Below are 18,579 nucleotides of genomic sequence, written 5' to 3' on the forward strand. Positions count from 1 at the left end.
TGCTGGTTCTCTTCACCGAACAGCCTCTGCAGGGCTGACAACAAAACTATACGCCCACAAGAGGCTGAGGAGCAAGCAGTGAGGCTGTGCTCTGGCTCTCGGATGCAAATGAAAAGGGTACTGGATTCAACTGGAAGTGCCTACTAGGAGGTCTACCTCTTTAAACTGAACCAAAGAAATTTGCCCAGAACCTGAAAAGACAACAAGGAAAGTTGAGAAGAAAAGGCAGCATGCTCTGGGAGCTGGCTGTTAACAGCAACAAGCCAGAGGCTGTCCTAACAGTAGGGGCACAGAAAGACACAGACCAGAACATCCAGAGTAGCCACTCACAAGTCCACAGAACATCTTCACACACCACCTACCCATAGGTATTCCATGTCAACAGGAAAAAAACACTGATCTAGACCCTTTGCACAAAAGCTTCCACAGAAGCCCTTGCTCATGGAAAAGACAAGTAAAGGTCATATATCAAAACTACAGCTGACAATCCAAAAATCAAACAAAAAAAAAAAAAGAAAAGAAATGGGAATTCCATGACAGTCCAGTGGTTAGGACTCCTTGCTTCCACTGCAGGGAGCACGGGTTTGACCCCTGGTCAGGAAACTAAGATCTCAACATGCTACATGGTATGCCCTCCCCTCAAAAAAACATATAGCTGACAAAGAATTATGTCATTTTTTCCACAGAAAGATGGCCTAGAAATTGTAACACAGCTGGTGAGAATCATCATTTTCTTTACTGTGTATAATATTCAGTAACATCACTTCAAAATAAGCTTATACTTACTTTAGAGATTTTATTTCTGAGCACCAGTCTACCCCTAAACTAACAGGATTTCATAACCAGAATATTTTACTCATATGTAAGCACTTGCATCTTGGTAAATGTCAGGGATAAAACACCATAGGATTCTGTTGGCCCATCTGTCAACACTATAAGCTCCCATCAGAGATGATCTTCAGTAATTAGAGAACCCCACTGTCATGAAGCTTAGAGAGAGGTCTCATTTTTACCCATCGCTACCAAAACCAAGGGAAACATACTCAGGGTCAAAGAAATGACTACTTGAGCTATAATTATCTTTGTATCTTAAATAAAAAAAGAAATTCAAAATCATCAGTTGGTTACTTAAGAGTAACAAAGTCATTCTATTCTTGGTCAATTATTAATATCTGGCTTATCCTAAGAGAATAGGTATTTTATACTATGTCTTCCTTTCTTCTGTCTTTCCTTTAATCTTTTTTTTTTTAAATAATGATTCTATCCTCTTTTCATACTGACTCCATATAGAGACCCAACGTCATTTAATAGAATGTATAGTATTAAAAGATATTTCCGGAAAAATCTTGTGCATTATGCAAGCCTCACAAAATACAGAGCCTTCAAGCTTTTCCAAGCATTCAAAAGCAGAAGTGTTTAATGTTCGCTGAGTTTAAGAGTCTATTCTAAGCCAAGTCCAATGGAAAAGTTGGCTACAACTATAACCTGTTATCAGATTCCCCCGACCACTTTTTATTAAGATATGAAGAATAAACTGAAAGTGATGAGGAGATGGGGTCTATTTAATTTGTGATATAAAAACCATAGATCATTTTTCAAATGTCACTGACATGTCGAAGGAAACTGATAAAAATAGTGAGGACAATTTTCCAGAGGGAGAGAAACCCACATTGGCACAGAGAAGCTCACTGTGTCCTAACTTATCTTGTAGAAAGGCAGCAGTAGAAGATATAGCTCCCATTATAAGAAAGGCAAAAAAACAGAAAGCCAGCAACACCAGGAACATTTTTAAGAAAAGATGTGCTCTGTTTCCCTTTCCTGAGATTCTCACTATTAGCCTCTGCCTGAAAACACATCACCAAAACTGAAGCTCACATCACAGTTGCTGTGTACCATGTGTAAGTCACTCAGTCGTATACGACTCTTTGTGACCCCATGGACTGCAGCCCACCAGGCTCCTCTGTCCACGGGATTTCCCAGGCAAGAATACTGGAGTGGGTTGCCATTCCTTCTCCAGTGGACAATTTGTCAGAACTGTTTACTCTGATCCATCCATCTTAGGCGGCCCTGCAGGGCATGGCTCATAGCTTCACTGAGTTATGCAAGCCCCTTCACCATGACAAGGCTATGATCCATGAAGGGGAATATGATAATAGTATTGTGGTTATAAGAAAATTATAAACTATTTAAATGCATGCTGAAAAGCTTACAGGTGCAATGTGGTATTATCTGTAAATTCCCTTGAAAAAGTTCATCGAGAAGAATAGAGAGATGAATTTTTAAAAAACAAACAACAGAAAAATAAATAAATAAAAAAAATTAAAAAACAAACAAAGTTGAATGGACGGACAGAAGAAAAAATGGAGTAAATACGGAAACATGTTAACAACTGTTGGGTTTGGACTGGGACTCTACATGAGTTAACACATTATTCTTTCTACCTTTCTATGTGGTTGAAAATTTTCATAAGACAAACTATTGCCATATGATGTTCTCACAAAAGGGAACCATATTCACAAGCAGAACAAGCACACATCAGACAATGGCTCCCAGTGCCCCAAACTATCCCATACCCTCGAGACAGACAGGGTCTCTCTTGTCACCTGGCCCCAGCTTACCTCAATCAGAGCCCCCTTCTCCCTGTCCTCAGATTGTTTCGCACTGTCCAATTCATCATGCATTTCTGAGAGCTGGTCCTGGAGATCTCTGATTTCAGTCTGGTGCTGCTCCCGTTCCATCTTCACCTGGAACAGCCTGGCAGAAAAGGAAACCCATGAGAGACACTCTCCTGGTGTCTGCTTATTTTCATCCAGTCTGCTTTCAGACCTTCAGATGGTCAAGCAGAGTCATCTAAGTCCCCAAGTAGCCTCCCATTCTCTGTTCTGTGCTGAACAAAATATCACAAACCAGAAAGGCACTGGTAAGAACTATGCCAGCAGTCTAACTGCCCAAAGAGAAGACAAGTGAGAAATCAAGCCAATGTAATGGGAAAGGTTATACAGCGACATTTCCTCCCCAAAAGGAGACCACATGATACTAGAACTTGGACAGAGAAGACAAGGAATTAGGCCACAGAGCTGTTTTCACTAAAGCCACCTGACTCTGTACCACCCCACCCTCAGTACTCCAGACCACTAGAGTCAGCAAATTATGGCCCGTGGGCCAATCTGGCCCATTGCCTGCTTTTGTAAATAAAGTTTTACTGGAACAAAACCATGCTCATTCATATATTGCTTATGGTCATTTGCACCATACAATGGCAGAAATGAACAATTTCATATGGTATGGTCCATAAACTCTAAAACATTTACTATCTGACAGAAAAAGTTCGCCAACCTCTGTTCCAAATTAAACTCACAGCTATTCTACCTTTTTTATTTTGTAAAGTCTTTCAGTTCAGTCACTCAGTTGAATCCAACTCTTCGCAACCCCATGGACTGCAGCACGTCAGACTTCCCTGTCCATCACCAACTACAGGAGCCTACTCAAACTCATATCCATTGAGTCAGTGATGCCATCCAACCATCTCATCCTCTGCCATTCCCTTCTCCTCTCGCCTCCAATCTTTCCCAGCATCAGGGTCTTTTCAAATGAGTCAGTTCTTCGCATCAGGTGGTCAAAGTATTCGAGTTTCAGCTTCAGCATCAGTCCTTCCAATGAATATTCAGGACTGATTTACTTTAGAATGGACTGGTTAGATCTCCTTGCTGTCCAAGGGACTCTCAAGAGTCTTCTTCAACACCACAGTTCAAAAGCATCAATTTTTTTGGTGCTTATCTTTCTTTATAGTCCAATTTTCACATCCATACATGTCTACTGGAAAAACCATAGCTTTGACTAGACTGACCTTAGTTGGCAAAGTAATGTCTCTGCTTTTTAATATGCTGTCTAAGTTGGTCATAACTTTTCTTCCAAGGAGCAAGCGTCTTTTAATTTCATGGTGGCAGTCACCATCTGCAGTGATTTTGGAGCCCAAGAAAGTAAAGTCTTTCATTGTTTCCACTGTTTCCCCATCTATTAGAAAAGAAGTGATGGGACCGAATGACATGACCTTAGTTTTCTGAATGTTGAATTTTAAGCCTACTTTCTCACTCTCCTCTTTAACTTTCATCAAGGGGCTCTTTAGTTCTTTGTTTCTGCCATAAGTTGTGGTGTCATCTGCATATCTGAGGTTACTGATATTTCTCCTGGCAATCTTGATTTCAGCTTGTGCTTCATCCAGTCCAGCATTTCTCATCATGTACTCTGCATATAAGTTAAATAAGCAGGGTAACAATATACAGCCTTGACATACTCCTTTCCCGATTTGGAACCAGTCTGTTGTTTCATGTCCAGTTCTAACTATTGCTTCCTGACTTGCATGCAGATTCCTCAGAAGGCAGGTCAGGTGGTCTGGTATTCCCATCTCTTTAAGAATTTTTCAGTTTGTTGTGATTCACATAAATGCTTTGGCATAGTCAATAAAGCCGAAGTAGGTGTTTTTTTGTAACTCTCTTGCTTTTTCGATGATCCAGCGGATGTTGACAATTTGATCTCTGGTTCCTCTGCCTTTTCTAAATCCAGCTTGCACATCTGGAAGTTCACGGTTCACATACTGTTGAAGCCTGGCTTGGAGAATTTTGACATTAATTTGCTAGCATGTGAGATGAGTGCAATTGTGCAGTAGTTTGAGCATTCTTTGGCATTGCCTTTCTTTGGAATTGGAACGAAAACTGACCTTTTCCAGTCCTATAGCCACTGCTGAGTTTTTCAAATTTGTTGGCATGCTGAGTGAAGAACTTTCACAGCGTCATCTTTTAGGATTTGAAAGAGCTCAACTGAAACTCCATAACCTCCACTAGCTTTGTTCATAGTGATGCTTCCTAAGGCCCACTCAACTTCACATTCTAGGATGTTTGGCTCTAGGTGAGTGATCACACCATTGTGATTATCTGGGTCATGAAGATCTTTTTTGTAGAGTTCTTCTGTGTATTCTTGCCACCTCTTCTTAATATCTCCTGCTTCTGTTAGGTCCATACCATTTCTGTCCTTTATTGAGCCCATCTTTGCATAAAATTTTCCCTTGGTATCTCTAATTTTCTTGAAGAGCTCTGTAGTCTTTCCCATTTTATTGTTTTCGTCTATTTCTTTGCATTGGTCACTGAGGAAAGCTTTCTTATCTCTCCTTGTTATTCTTTGGAACTCTGCGTTCAAATGGGTATATCTTTCCTTTTCTCTTTTGCCTTTCACTTCTCTTCTTTTCATAGCTATTTGTAAGGCCTCCTCAGACAGCCATTTTGCCTTTTTACATTTCTTTTTCTTGGGGATGGTCTTGATCCCTGGCTCCTATACAATGTCACGAACCTCTGTTCATAGTTCTTCAGGCACTCTATCAGATCTAATCCCTTGAATTTATTTGTCACTTCTACTGTATAATCATAAGGAATTTGATTTAGGTCATACCTGAATGGTCTAGTGATTTTCCCTGCTTTCTTCAATTTAAGTCTGAATTTTGCAATAAGGAGTTCATGATTTGAGCCACAGTCAGCTCCCGGTCTTGTTTTTGCTGACTGTATAGAGCTTCTCCATCTTTGGCTGCAAGGAATATAATCAATCTGATTTCAGTATTGACCATCTGGTGATGTCCATATGTAGAGTCTTCTCTTGTGTTGTTGGAAGAGGGTGTTTGCTATGACCAGTGCTTCTCTTGGCAAAACTCTCCTAGCCTTTGCTCTGCTTTGTTCTGTACACCAAGGCCAAATTTGCCTGTTACTCCAGGTACTTCTGGACTTCCTACTTTTGCTTTCTAGTCCCCTATAATGAAAAGGACATCTTTGTGGGTGTTAGTTCTAGAAGGTCTTGTAGGTCTTCATAGAAACGTTCAACTTCAGCTTTTTCAGCATTACTGCTTGGGGGCATATACTTGGATTACTGTGATACTGAATGGTTTGCCATGGAAATGAAGAGATCATTCTGTCATTTTTGAGACTGCATCCAAGTATTGCATTTTGGACTCTTGCTGACTATGATGGCTTCTCCATTTCTTCTAAGGGATTCTTGCCCATAGCAGTAGATATAATGGTCATCTGAGTTAAATTCACCCATTCCAATCCATTTTAGTTCGCTGATTTCTAAAATGTCGATGTTCACTCTTGTCATCTCCTGTTTGACTACTTCTAATTTGTCTTAATTCATGAACCTAACATGCCAGGTTCCTATGCAATATTGCTCTTTATAGCATTAGACTCTACTTCCATCTCCAGTCACATCCACAACTGGGTGTTGTTTTTGCTTTGGCTCCATCTCTTCATTCTTTCTGGAGTAGCTTCTCCACTGATCTCCAGTAGCATAATGGGCACCTAACCAACCTGGGGAGTTCATCTTCCAGTGTCCTATCTTTTTGCCTTTTCATACTGTTCATGGGATTCTCAAGGCAAGAATACTGAAGTGCTTTGCCATTCCCTTCTCCAGTGGAGCATGTTTTATTAGAACTCTCCACCATGACCCATCTCTCTTGGGTGGCCCTACAAAGCATGGCTCATAGTGTCACTGAGTTAGACAAGGCTGCAGTCCATGTGATCAGATTGGTTAGCTTTCTGTGACTGTGTTTTTCAGTCTGTCTGCCCTCTGATGGAGAAGGATAAGAGGCTTATGGAAGCTTTCTGATGGGAGAGACTGACTGAGGGGTAAACTGGGTCCTGTTCTGATGCGCAGGGCCATGCTCAGAAAATCTTTAATCCAATTTTCTGTTGATGGGTGGGGCTGTGTTCCCTCCCTGCTATTTGACCTGAAACCAAACTATGGTGGAGGTCATGAAGGTAATGGTGGAGGTAATAAAGATAACCTCCTTCAAAAGCTCCTATGCAGGCACTGCTACACTCAGCGCCCCCAGCCCTGCAGCAGGCCACCACCGACCCACACCTCTGCCAGAGATTCCTGGACACTCACAGGCAAGTCTGGGCCAGTCTCTCGTTGGGTCACTGGCTCCTTTCTCCTGGGTCCTGGTGCACTCAAGGTTCTGTCTGTGCCCTCCAAGAGTGTGTTTCCCCAGTCCTGTGTAAGTTCTGGGGGCTCTATGGTGGGGTTAATGGCGACCTCCTCTAAGAGGGCTTATGCCATACCCAGGTCTACTGCACCCAGAGCCCCTGCTCCTGTCGCAGTCCAGTGCTGACCCATACCTCCTCAAGAGACACTCAACACAGTAAAGTCTTTCAGTTCAGTTCAGTCGCTCAGTCGTGTCTGACTCTTTGCGACCCTGTGGATCGCAGCACGCCAGGCCTCCCTGTCCATCACCAACTCTCGGAGTTTACTCAAACTCATGCCCATCGATTCAGTGATGCCATCCAGCCATCTCATCCTCTGTCATCCCCTTCTCCTCCTGCCCCCAATCCCTCCCAGCATCAGGGTCTTTTCCAGTGAGTCAACTCTTCGCATGAGGTGGCCAAAGTATTGGAGTTTCAGCTTCAGCATCAGTCCTTCCAATGAACACCCAGGACCTATCTCCTTTAGGATGGACTGGTTGGATCTCCTTGCAGTACAAGGGACTCTCAAGAGTCTTCTCCAACACCACAGTTCAAAAGCATCAATTCTTCAGCGCTCAGCTTTCCTTGCAGTCCAATTCTCACACCCATACATCTACTACACTCTAAATTTCAGGGTTTTTTCCTTTTCAACCTCTTTTCTGAAATTAACCTCTAAGAATATTTTAAAAGCACACACCACACCATAAAAATGGCAAAGGTAATGAAATGCTTTTATGATACAATGTCCTATTGTTCTTGAATTTCCCTCTAGATTTCCCTCCTGCTTAACCTTTCACATAAGGCTTCTGTCATGGCCAGTGGATTTCACTGCACCATTCATTTCAGACCTTCATTTCAAGTCCTTTTGTCATAGATTTTTTTCAGATTGGAATACAATTTATTGAGATGCAGCTCACATATTCAGACGTCCCACATGTTATACATGTTCATTCTGTATTTCACACAGATTTAATCAGATATAAAACACTCACAATGAGGTATTCTAAGTATTCCTTTGTATATGCCACATTTGTTTACATGACATACACTCATTTAGACAATCTCCTCACACAACTGGGTCAAGTATTTTACTTGTATGTTCTTAAATCACTGCTAGAATCCCAACAATCACATAACTCTGGGCTCTCTGGTTTTTTGTTCATGGATTTCTACATGTGAACAGGTTTTCATCTAGATAAGACTCTAGATAAGATGCGGAACTTGTGCAACAAGAGCAAGTGGGAAAAAAACGGTGGTGGATCTATTACTAATCTTTCTCTTTCAAATCTCTTGAAATGAATAAAATGTCCACTGTCACAGATTTTAATACAACAAAATGGCAGGGCCGTTTGGGCTTGACTTTTCTCTCTCTAAAGATGCAAAAGAACTATAAGCACTGGTCACGCCCTTCGCCCAGACTCACAGTTGCCCTGGGCAACAACTGAGCCCTCAGGGAAGAGAAGCATCTTTCCTTCTGTAGGTTTGAGTCAACACCTGTCAGTCATCTTCGTAATACCCGGTTGGATACCTAAAGCTGCGGGGAAAAAGGACCAGGAGAACTTTCAGGACAAGACTGTATCCAACACTTCAGATATGGCAGAAACGAAGTTGCTGTTCCGGGAAGTTCTTCCAAAACAAGGGCAGTTGTATGTAGAAGATATACCCACAATGGTGCTATGTAAACCCGTACTTTTTACCATTAAGATTTATGACTGTGCCAAAACTGGAGAAAATACAGCAAGCAGCTCAGGATACAATTCACCAAAAGGAAATGACAGAAAAGGAACAACAGAAAATAACTCACTGAACAATGGTATCAACATAATCAAAACCCTGAAAATGGAAATTAATAAGGACTTGAAAGAGCCCATGAAATAAAATGAATATAAATTTGGAAGTTTTATGTCTAAAAGACTGTAGCTAGTCCTGCAATGGGTATGTTCCTAGGAATACCTTTGTAAATTCTGAATATAATTCTTGGTTTGCTGCAGTTGGTAATAGACAGTTTAAATCAGTATGGACCTTGAGGCCTTGCTGAGTAATAAGGCTCTGCAAAAGAGGTTAGAAATGTGATTTTCCGTTAGATAACTATTATCAGTAATTACTATTTTCTCACACACTGACTAAATGTAAAACTTTGAGTCTTTGAAGAATAATTTTTTTTGAAGAATAATTTTTATAACACAAGCATTACTTGGTAATAGAACTTAATGATGAAAGGTATATACGTTTAGAAATTTCATTAAGTTCTAGATAAGATCAAAAACAAGGAAGTGTGCAAGTATTTCCCAAGTATAATTAATATTAAAATTATTTATTTATTTACTACTGTACTCTTGTTTTAAAAGTTTGCCAAGAGCAAAGTTTAAATTAACTAGGTTCAAATATGCTCTTTTATATGACTTAAAATTTGCTGTGGGAAATAAGTTTTTTAAAAGATCTAAAATAAATGCACTCCAAATAAAGAATCAAAAAAAAAAAAAAAAAAAAGCACTGGTCACAAAAGCCAGCATCGTCCAGGATAAAACTCTGAACCCATAAGACTGTGGAGGTCACGTGACATTGCTTTGTAGAGACTGGACTCAGGTTCTTAAACTATCTCTAGATACAACACTCAGGATTCCCAGCTGCTCACTTACCTGCCATGAGATCCACTTTAAGGGCTGAAATTTTATAAAACATCCTTTGAGGTGCACAAATAATTTTTAAATTCTGCTTACCAGTCTACATGTCATTGGTTTTACAATTTTACAAGGGTAAGAGGGCGAAAAGGCAGGTTCAGCAGCCCCTGTGAAGATCTGGAAGGTTGCGGAGAATTAAATGGACAGAAAGAATCTGGCTCCATCAGCTCAGGAGCCTGGGGTTGGGAGGGCTCAGGTTCTGGGCCCACACTTACTCCTCCAGGTGTCTCCGGAGCGCCCCTTCACTTTCCTCCAGCTGCCGCTGCAGCGCAGTGCTCTCCTCCACCTTGCTGTCATGCTGGCTTTGCAACACTTCTAAGTCTGCTTTCATCCTGTCTCTCTCTTCTTTGATGTTCTGTTGATTCTAAAACAAATGTGTGAGTTAAAACACCTCCACTGTACATTAATGTCACCCCACTGAATCCTGAATCTCAGATGGACTCTCTGATGAACTCCATGTCTCTGCACTTAGATTATTAAACAACCTGATGGAACTGCGCAATTAAGGCATAGGAGTTCGCAACTAGAAAGAATACCAAACCCTTAATGAATTCTAATACTTCTAAAAGAAAAACACAAACACATCTTAATCACATTCTGCTATTTCTACTACTTAGTCCAGACATTTTATATACATTTGGTTTCCAATTTGCCTGTCTGAATCCAACAGCATTTCTGTTACTCTCTCAAAGCCAACATTCTCTACATGCTTTGGTTCAGTTCAGCTGTTCAGTCGTGTCCAACTCTGCGACCCCATAGATTGCAGCTGCCCTGTCCATCACCAACTCCAGGCGCCTGCTCAAACTCATGTCCATCAAGTCGGTGATGCCATCCAACCATCTCATCCTCTGTTGTCCCCTTCTCCTCCCGCCTTCAATATTTCCCAGCATCAGGGTCTTTGCCAATGAGTTCTTCACATCAGGTGGTCAAAGTATTGGAGTTTCAGCTTCAGCATCAGTCCTTCTAATGAATACTCAGGACTGATTTCCTTTAGGATGGACTGGTTGAATCTCCTTGCAGTCCAAGGGACTCTCAAGAGTCTTCTCCAGCACCACAGTTCAAAGGTATCAATTCTTCGGTGCTCAGCTTTCTTTATGGTCCAACTCTCACATCCATACATGACTACTGGAAAAACCATAGCTTTGACTAGACAGACCTTTGTTGGTAAAGTAATGTCTCTGCTTTATAATAGACTGTCTAGGTTGGTCAAAGCTTTTCTTCCAAGGAGCAAGCGTCATTTAATTTCATGGCTGCAGTCACCATATGCAGCCATGATTTTGGTTACTTACCAAAAAAAAAAAAAAAGTCTTTAGGAAACGGGAATTTGCTCAGTAATGGGAAGAAAGTTTCTTTTGGGAAAAAAATTATTTTAATTTCACTTGGGCAACCCAAGGTACTTAAAATACTCTATCAATCAAGATAGAAAAGAATAAAAATAGTACAAAGAAAAATCACAGGTACCTTGACTTCCAGTTGAAGCTGTGTCTGAAGTTCAGCCACTTCTGTGGTCAACTTGTTCTTCTGTTCCAAGAGATCTTTGACTTCAGATGAAGAATTAGAAGCCTACAATCAATTGCAAAGATATTAAATGCTCAAGGTGCTTTTTTTCTTTTTCTTGCATAGATTTAACAGGATGACACTCTCAAAAGGATCTGGCTAAAGTCCTATAGCAAAGTGGTTAGAAAATTACAAATAAAAGGGAGGGGAAAGCAGAAATGAAAACCAGAAAAAGGCAGTATCTTGGCTCTCATGCACCCAAATCCAGGTGTGAGCCACGCGTGAACCTAGAATGATGCACTTCCTCATCTGCTCCTAGGAAGCAGACCAGAAACCAACACTCAACAAAAACAGAGGTCCTCCTATTTTCTTAGGCAAAATGAGAACAATCCATCTCAGAAATACAAACCTAACCCAAGGAGAAAAAATGTAGGTTGTTCTTTTCCAAACAAAAACTGCCTGCTTCTCTGCTTTCCAATATGGTTTCACTCTATTAAGGGAGAGGGTTCTCTTGCAGGAAGCCACTTAACTGACACCAAAATATAAAATCCCAAAACCTTTGCCAGCAAATAATCAGATTCATAAGTGAGAAACACAGAGAGGAGAAAAATGTGGACAATTAAGCAGTCACAGTACTATGACTGGAGCCAGAAGTCTAAGGGCCTAAGTTCACCTCATTATCTCTGGCTTGATTAAGAAGGAGCAGCTTGTTAACTGGTCTCCCTTCCTCTAATCTTACCTCTCTCCAAAAGCTACAAAGGAATGAATTTTTACAAACACAACACCACTCATGGCCATTTAAAAGTCCATCAGTGTTAGCCTATCACCTTCTGCCTGAAATTGACATGATTAACAAGGTCCTTCCTATTTGGTGCCTGGTCCCCACATCCTAGCTCCCTCCTCCAGCTACACTAAACTACCTCCAGTCCCCTAAACATGACAAGGGCACATCTCTTTATATTTTATGTTTTTTTTGTGCTGTTCCCGCTACCTAGAATGCCCTGCCTTTCCCCCTTGTCTTGGAGAATTCTAAGATATTTTGAGACAGCACTAGAGTTATTGACTCCAGAAGGGCTACCCCGACTTCCCCAGTTAAGGCGGGATACCTTTCATCTGGGACCACAATGGCAATCTGAACATCAAGGCCAAAGGATGCATTCTCCAAGAGAATATGCAGGTAAATGAAAAGCAACAGTCATGGTGATGATTTCTATGTAAAAGTTTCAGCAAAATAATTCTAACCCAATTATAAAAACTGTTCAGTTCCTAAAGCCTGCCTACAAGCAAAGTAGGCACTATTCCCCAGTGGGAACTGTGTGCCCGTGTACATTTATATAACTTATATATATTACAAATTCAATACAATGTATAACAGAATATATTAAAAATAAGTATATAATATATAAATCTGTAACTATAAACAGTTATATGTAATAAATTAATCAATTCAACTTTTAAATGTTTTTATTTGATGCCAGAGCAGCAGTCATGGGAATACTGAACAGGAAAAAGGATAGTTGATGCCTTAAAATATTCTTCATTCAAATGTTGCCAAAGTTAAAAAAGAAACTATGGACATATTCCCTGTTGCCTGCCTCTGGGTATCTCCTCTTTCCTTCCACTGCAGAATACCTCCCCAACAAGGGAAAAGGGAAGATGCCCAAGCAAGAAATGGGCCCAAGTCAAGGTGACACAGAATTGAGGGACAAGATTTTAGTCCTCCCTCATAAATCCTGCTTCCTTTCATGGCACAAAGTATGTCCAACATTTAGTAGATGCTCACTAAATAAGAAACGACTCCTTTAACCAAAAAATCTCCCCAAGTCCCACCTCAAATCCAATACAATAAATTATAAACAAGCACTGTTTCTTAAAATAAAAAAAAAAAATTCTGGCCCCACTGCACTCCTTCCTCTCCCTTCAGCCCACAGAGGTCAGCCCATCAGTCTCTTTCATATTCTCTAGTTTGATTCTCTTATTTCTTATTCTCTGAAGTTTGAGAACTTGTGTACAAGCCTACTCATACTTACCTTTCAAACTTGCCTACTATAACGCTAGGGTTCTTCATCTAATGCTTCATTTTTCCTAGTCTTCTTTTCCCTTTCTAAATTTTACCACCTATCACTTTATCTTGTTTTATTTCACAGATTTTTTTTAGAAGTAAAATTTCTTAAAACCTTTCTAGAAAAAAGGCAGGGTGCAAATTACCAACAGTTAAAGCATGCTGTTCCATCTTTGGTACTGCCTACTACACGGCAAACTCCCCACTTCCTGCTGCAACCAAAAGTACAGACTGAAGAAAGCAATCTGCCTCACATGCTCCATGTGAAATGCCCTCTACAAAGCACCAAGCATCTGCTTACTTGATTATTTCCTTGCGTGCTCCCTGCTGCTCGAGATTTCAAAGTCTGGATTTTCTCAAACACCAGGTTGACCTTCCTCTTAGTAGCATCATCATTATCGGTGCTTCTGGAAAAGACGCAGCAGGGAAAAAAAAAAATGAAGGCATAACCATTAGTCTCGGACTATTTTATGTGCCACGACACACAAACAATAAGCCCTTTGAGAAGATAAACTGGGACTTCCTTGGTGATCCAGTGGTTAAGGATCTGCCTGCCAACGCAGGGGATGCTGGTTCAATCCCTGGTCTGGGAAGATTCCACATGCCACAGGGCAACAAAGCCCTTGCGCCACAAATACTGAGGCTCACATGCCTAGAGCCCATGCTCTGCAACAAGAGAAGCCCAGGCACCACCACTAGTGAGCAGTCCCTGCTCGCCCCAACTAGAGAAAGCCCTCGCACAGCCATGAAGACCCAGCACAGCACAGACAACAATAAAAAATAAAATTTAACCAAAAAAATAAAAAAGATAAATTGCAAGAGGAACAAATTAAGGTTCAGGCAGAACCCATGTGAGGAGAACAGGACGGGTAGTGCATTTTTTCCCCAAATAATTGGTTCTACTTTACCACTTGATTTGGGAGAGAGGTTTTCATTTCCAGACATGTGAAAAGAGACACAGGTACATACTAAATAAGCTTGAAGATGACATCCAATAAAAATTTAGTCATCTATTTCTTGCCTAAATTAAATGATAAATATTTATTCCAACAAGGAATCTCTCCTATATGTGTGTGACACTACAAATGCTCCATAATGATATTAAATTTGTTTTAGACTTTGTTTAAAAAAAATAAATCCCCCAAGCCAAGGTTGTCAACACAGCTGCCCTCTGTCTAGACTTTCACAAGTAATGGTCAGATAAAGTTCTATTAACAGCTACCCGCCCTGCACCTTCTATCGTACATACCTGACACTTAAAGTTAGTAAGTTTCCTTAAATAAGTGCCTCCCACTAAAGTCTGTCTCAGTCTCTCAATAAATCAAGGGCCAAAAAAACAAAAGAATGTAAAAATAAATGGAAAAAAAATAAATAAGTAAATAAAAAAGAATGTAGAGAAACCATTTTAAATGTTAGAAGTTCTTCTATTTTAATTTTCTCATGGTATAACCCTTCACAGAAAGACACTAATAACTAGTTCTTAGTTAGAAGAATCTCTTTAGTTTTTTTTTCCTTCAAAAGAGCCCCTATCTTGTATTTTGAATTATTCTGTCAGCTCTACATTACTGACAGAAAATTGTAAGCCACAATACAAAACTATGAAGTGTTCTGATACCAATGAGTATTTTTGCCAAGTGACTTTCAGTCATGTCAGAGTATAAAGCTTTTCTTCTTTTTAATCATATCTGATGAGAGAACTGAAACAGAAACTTCAAATTCCTGGCCTAGAATTCCAGCTTACTTGGTATCTAAGGACGGACTGAAAACCCGATTATTCAAACTCAACCTTCCCAGATAAGTGGAAAGCACATCTTTTAAATGACTCATACATGCTTTAAAAATAATGGAAGCAGGGGCACCCCGCCAACGTCAACTCTGGGGAGAGGAGGAGGAGTTTTTATTTGTAACTTATAATAAGGGACGATTGATTACATTTATGTATACAGAGGCAAACTCAAGTCAATGACTGATTCAATTCAAAACTGAATAGACAAGTCTTCCTATCTTTGAATTTGTTTCTAAAATAGTAGAGAGTCATAGTCATTTTGAACTTTTAAAGTATGATGTCGTTCCCTACATTTCTTTCCCCTTCTTCACCCTCCTCCACCCAAGTCTTAAATGCTGTTATGAAAACTCCAGCCATGGAGCCTGAACCCTGAAATGGCTCACACAGGGCAAGAAGGGAGCACGAAACACAAGGTCTCAGAAAAGTAAGAGGCCCACCATAAAGGACAATACTTTGCTCCTTGAAGGAAAATCACTAACCCTTCTTTGAGGTAATTGTAAAGTATCTGCTTGGCCGTTTCCTCGTTGGTTTGCTGAGTGAGCTCCTGCTGGCCTTTTAATAGATCCGGTGTGGCCTGGAACACAATGTCTGTTATTAGATCACAGGATGAAGCTTCCAGGAAGAAGGCAACACCCCACAGCAGAAGCTCCCAAACACATTCCTACTTTCCAGAAAGAATTTCTCAGGTAAGGATGCTCATTACAACTGGTTCCACCACTCAGTAGCTCTGTAACCCTGGGCAAGGTACTTAACTTTTCCTCACCTCAATTTTTCACCTGTAAATAGAAGTTAATAATACCTTCCTTCATGGGGTTAGTGAGATCCTATAATACATAACAAATAGTGCCTGGCACTTACCAACCTTATAATCGATTTTATCACTATCATTATCTTTTTATTGTTACTACCAAAACACTAAATGTACCACTTAAAGAAATTCCATCACTTCAGGATAAACCTAAATTAGGATTAACCTAATTTCTCAGGACAGAAATTAATCCAGTCACTCAATGTCATGAGGAAAATTAACACATCTAAACAAAAGAAATCTAAGCATGGAGCCTCTCTTTGTTTTTAAAAACAAACTGCATACTTTCAGATTCTACACAAACACGAAAAGAAAAATCGAGTCTCTCAGTTGTGTTTGATAAGTTGCTTCACAGACAAGAACACAACAGGAATCTAGGGTTACTTAGTTAGTTTAGAGAAATGAATGATTGGCAGGTCATAATCTGTAGGGGAAAACTCTAAAAAATAATACTAATTCAAGACGATGCAATTACTGATTCAAGATGGAAGATACGTATTCCTACAGCCAGAATGTAGATCGTTTAGAAGGGAAACAAAATGACTCCCACCAGTATTACCTGAGTATTTGAGGTGGAAGTAAACGTCTTCACGGAAATCCTCTTGGTCCCTGAATCAGGGGAAGTCGCCAGCGCCCGATTCTGTAACATCAGCGTAGCCGTGGCTGTTTTGATTTCCTCCTCCTTCTTACTCTGTGCTGGGAGGGAGGATGTGCGCCCAGTCGGACTTTCCTGAGCACCTTTGTTTTCTGGAACTTTCCCATCTTTGTTCTGCAGGTGCGGCCTGGGCTGGGCTCCCAGCAGCCTGGCGAAGGCGCGGCCCCCGCCTTGCCTCCCGCGCGGCTCCTGAGCACGCTGCGGGCACAGCTGCGACGGCCGCAGCAGGTGTTCGCTGGACTTGCCCAGGTTCCTGCTGAATTCCGTGAGGTACTCCGAGTTCCCCTGGAGACCGAAAGGAAAGGCACTGTCCACACTTCGGGACCTTTTCCTGTCTTCTGGGTTGATCCTGTTTCTCTTCCCAGACCTGCCTTTTCTCTGCATCCCAGGTTTTTGGTCAAATTTTTCAATCAACTGATCCACGCCAGGAATCGACCCCGTGTCAATATCCCGCCCAGTTCCAGGCAAGAAGGGGATGTACCTTCTGTTTTCATGACGATTCACATTGTCGGCGTGGATGGCACATTCTTGATCATCGAGTAAAAATCTGTACAAAGAGTTGGCCGAAGTGGGAGTCGTGGAGGACGAGGAGGATCTCCGGGACCGGGCTCCGTCCAGAACCGGCCCGGCTGAGTCCTGGCGCCGGAAGGGAAGCACATCCGGTCTGGTTTTCTTGGCTTCCGGGTGGGCTTGCAGGCTGGGAGTGGGCAGGGGCCTCCCGCTAGGGGCAAGAGCCTCCTCTGTCAGACCCTCCCTGCTGCAGCTCTGAACGTTCACACACACCGAGGTCTGCTTCTGGGGGTCGTCGATGACCACGGAGCTGCACAGACGGATGGCCTTCACGTTGGACCTGGCCGGGTCTTCGGAGGGAGGGCTGGTGGGCTGGGAATGGCTAGGTTTGGGCATGCAAGTCCAGGCCTTCTTACTGTTGGTCCCTTCTTCTCTTAAAGTTTTCAGCCAACTGGTTTCAGGAGGCTGGTGATTTTTCAAGCTCAACTCATTCTTTTCAGGATCATAAGGCTGTAGAAGCTCTGGATGCCTCTGAAAGTTCAGCACGGGGGATGCCTTCCTTGGCTCCTCTTTGCCCTCTAGAGCCCCATTCTTGCCCTCAGAGAGAGAGGGCTGTTTCAGGTTTCTTGCTAGGCCAGGTGGGGCATATGGGTTTTCTGGGAGCTGCAGTTCTTCTGCACTGTTCTCTTCCACCACAGACCCCTTGCTGGGATGGAGGGGCAGGCTGTTTAACATCGGAGCTGGAAACGATGGCCCGTTTTCAGAAAAAGACGTGCCTGCCAGACACTGCTCTGTGTTATTGAGGACTATGTAGGGGTGGCCATCAATGCCCTGGACCCGAATACTGACACCGTAGGAGCCTGCCTTAGCATGCTGGGGATTCCTGGACTTTCTGGTTTCATCACTTGCAAGTCTCAGGTGGACACCATATTCCTGTTGCACATGTTGATATTCACCAAAATACAGCTCCATGGTTCACTGGTCCCACTACCAGGGAAAAAGACAGGTAAAAAGAGGACATTAAGTTAAAATTACATCTCTTTAAATAAAGATTATGAGAGAAAACTTTCAAAGTTCAGGGGAAAGAAAACACTTTTAATATAATAGCAAGGACACTCCAGAACCAAATGCTCTTTCAAACAGGCCTTTCTGGATGCCAGTGGGCCCATGTGACCGTGGTGTTTGTCAACACCGAGCATGAACCCTGGCCTTAGGAGGGACGACTGGCGAAATGACCAGACGCCTTTAACAGAGCTTAATTATTCTCTCTAGCTGTGCCACTTGCCCTGTTTTTTTCCTTAGTTCATTTCCTCACACTTTATCCATTTATTTTTAACCAGTAGGGTGTTCCAGCTTACCAGCATTTGAGAACAAGGTACTTTTCCATGAAAATAATTAATAAGAGCTAAAGTATTTTGATGCTTACATTTTTCTCTTTTTTTCAAAACTTAATTTTCCTATCAAAACCCTTTCAAGCTTCTTTATGCACAATGTTGCTTTAAAAGCTTTATCATTATTTATTTTGATACACTGTTTAAAATATTTTTTACTTTAAGGAATCAGAGTAATGATTAAAAAT

The 18,579-nt window shown here is 41.4% G+C and overlaps 1 protein-coding gene and 1 pseudogene across 2 annotated transcripts in view; one reads left to right on the plus strand and one right to left on the minus strand.

Annotated features, from left to right (window-relative positions):
- Positions 1 to 18,579, minus strand: part of CGNL1 (cingulin like 1) — a 173,787-nt gene that overhangs the window by 96,884 nt on the left and 58,324 nt on the right. For both annotated transcript variants that reach the window (XM_070469233.1, XM_070469234.1), the window contains exons 2-7: positions 16,395 to 17,987; positions 15,507 to 15,601; positions 13,543 to 13,648; positions 11,144 to 11,245; positions 9,898 to 10,046; positions 2,619 to 2,754 (exon numbers count right to left, since the gene is read on the minus strand). In XM_070469233.1, the coding sequence (XP_070325334.1) occupies positions 2,619 to 2,754; positions 9,898 to 10,046; positions 11,144 to 11,245; positions 13,543 to 13,648; positions 15,507 to 15,601; positions 16,395 to 17,972 (2,166 nt within the window). In that variant the 5' untranslated portion in view covers positions 17,973 to 17,987. The remainder of the gene's footprint in view (positions 1 to 2,618; positions 2,755 to 9,897; positions 10,047 to 11,143; positions 11,246 to 13,542; positions 13,649 to 15,506; positions 15,602 to 16,394; positions 17,988 to 18,579) is intronic.
- On the plus strand, positions 8,542 to 8,978 carry LOC110145734 (BBSome-interacting protein 1-like; annotated as a pseudogene).

The sequence above is a fragment of the Odocoileus virginianus genome, chromosome 6 (assembly GCF_023699985.2).
Source record: "Odocoileus virginianus isolate 20LAN1187 ecotype Illinois chromosome 6, Ovbor_1.2, whole genome shotgun sequence".
NCBI lineage: Eukaryota > Metazoa > Chordata > Mammalia > Artiodactyla > Cervidae > Odocoileus > Odocoileus virginianus.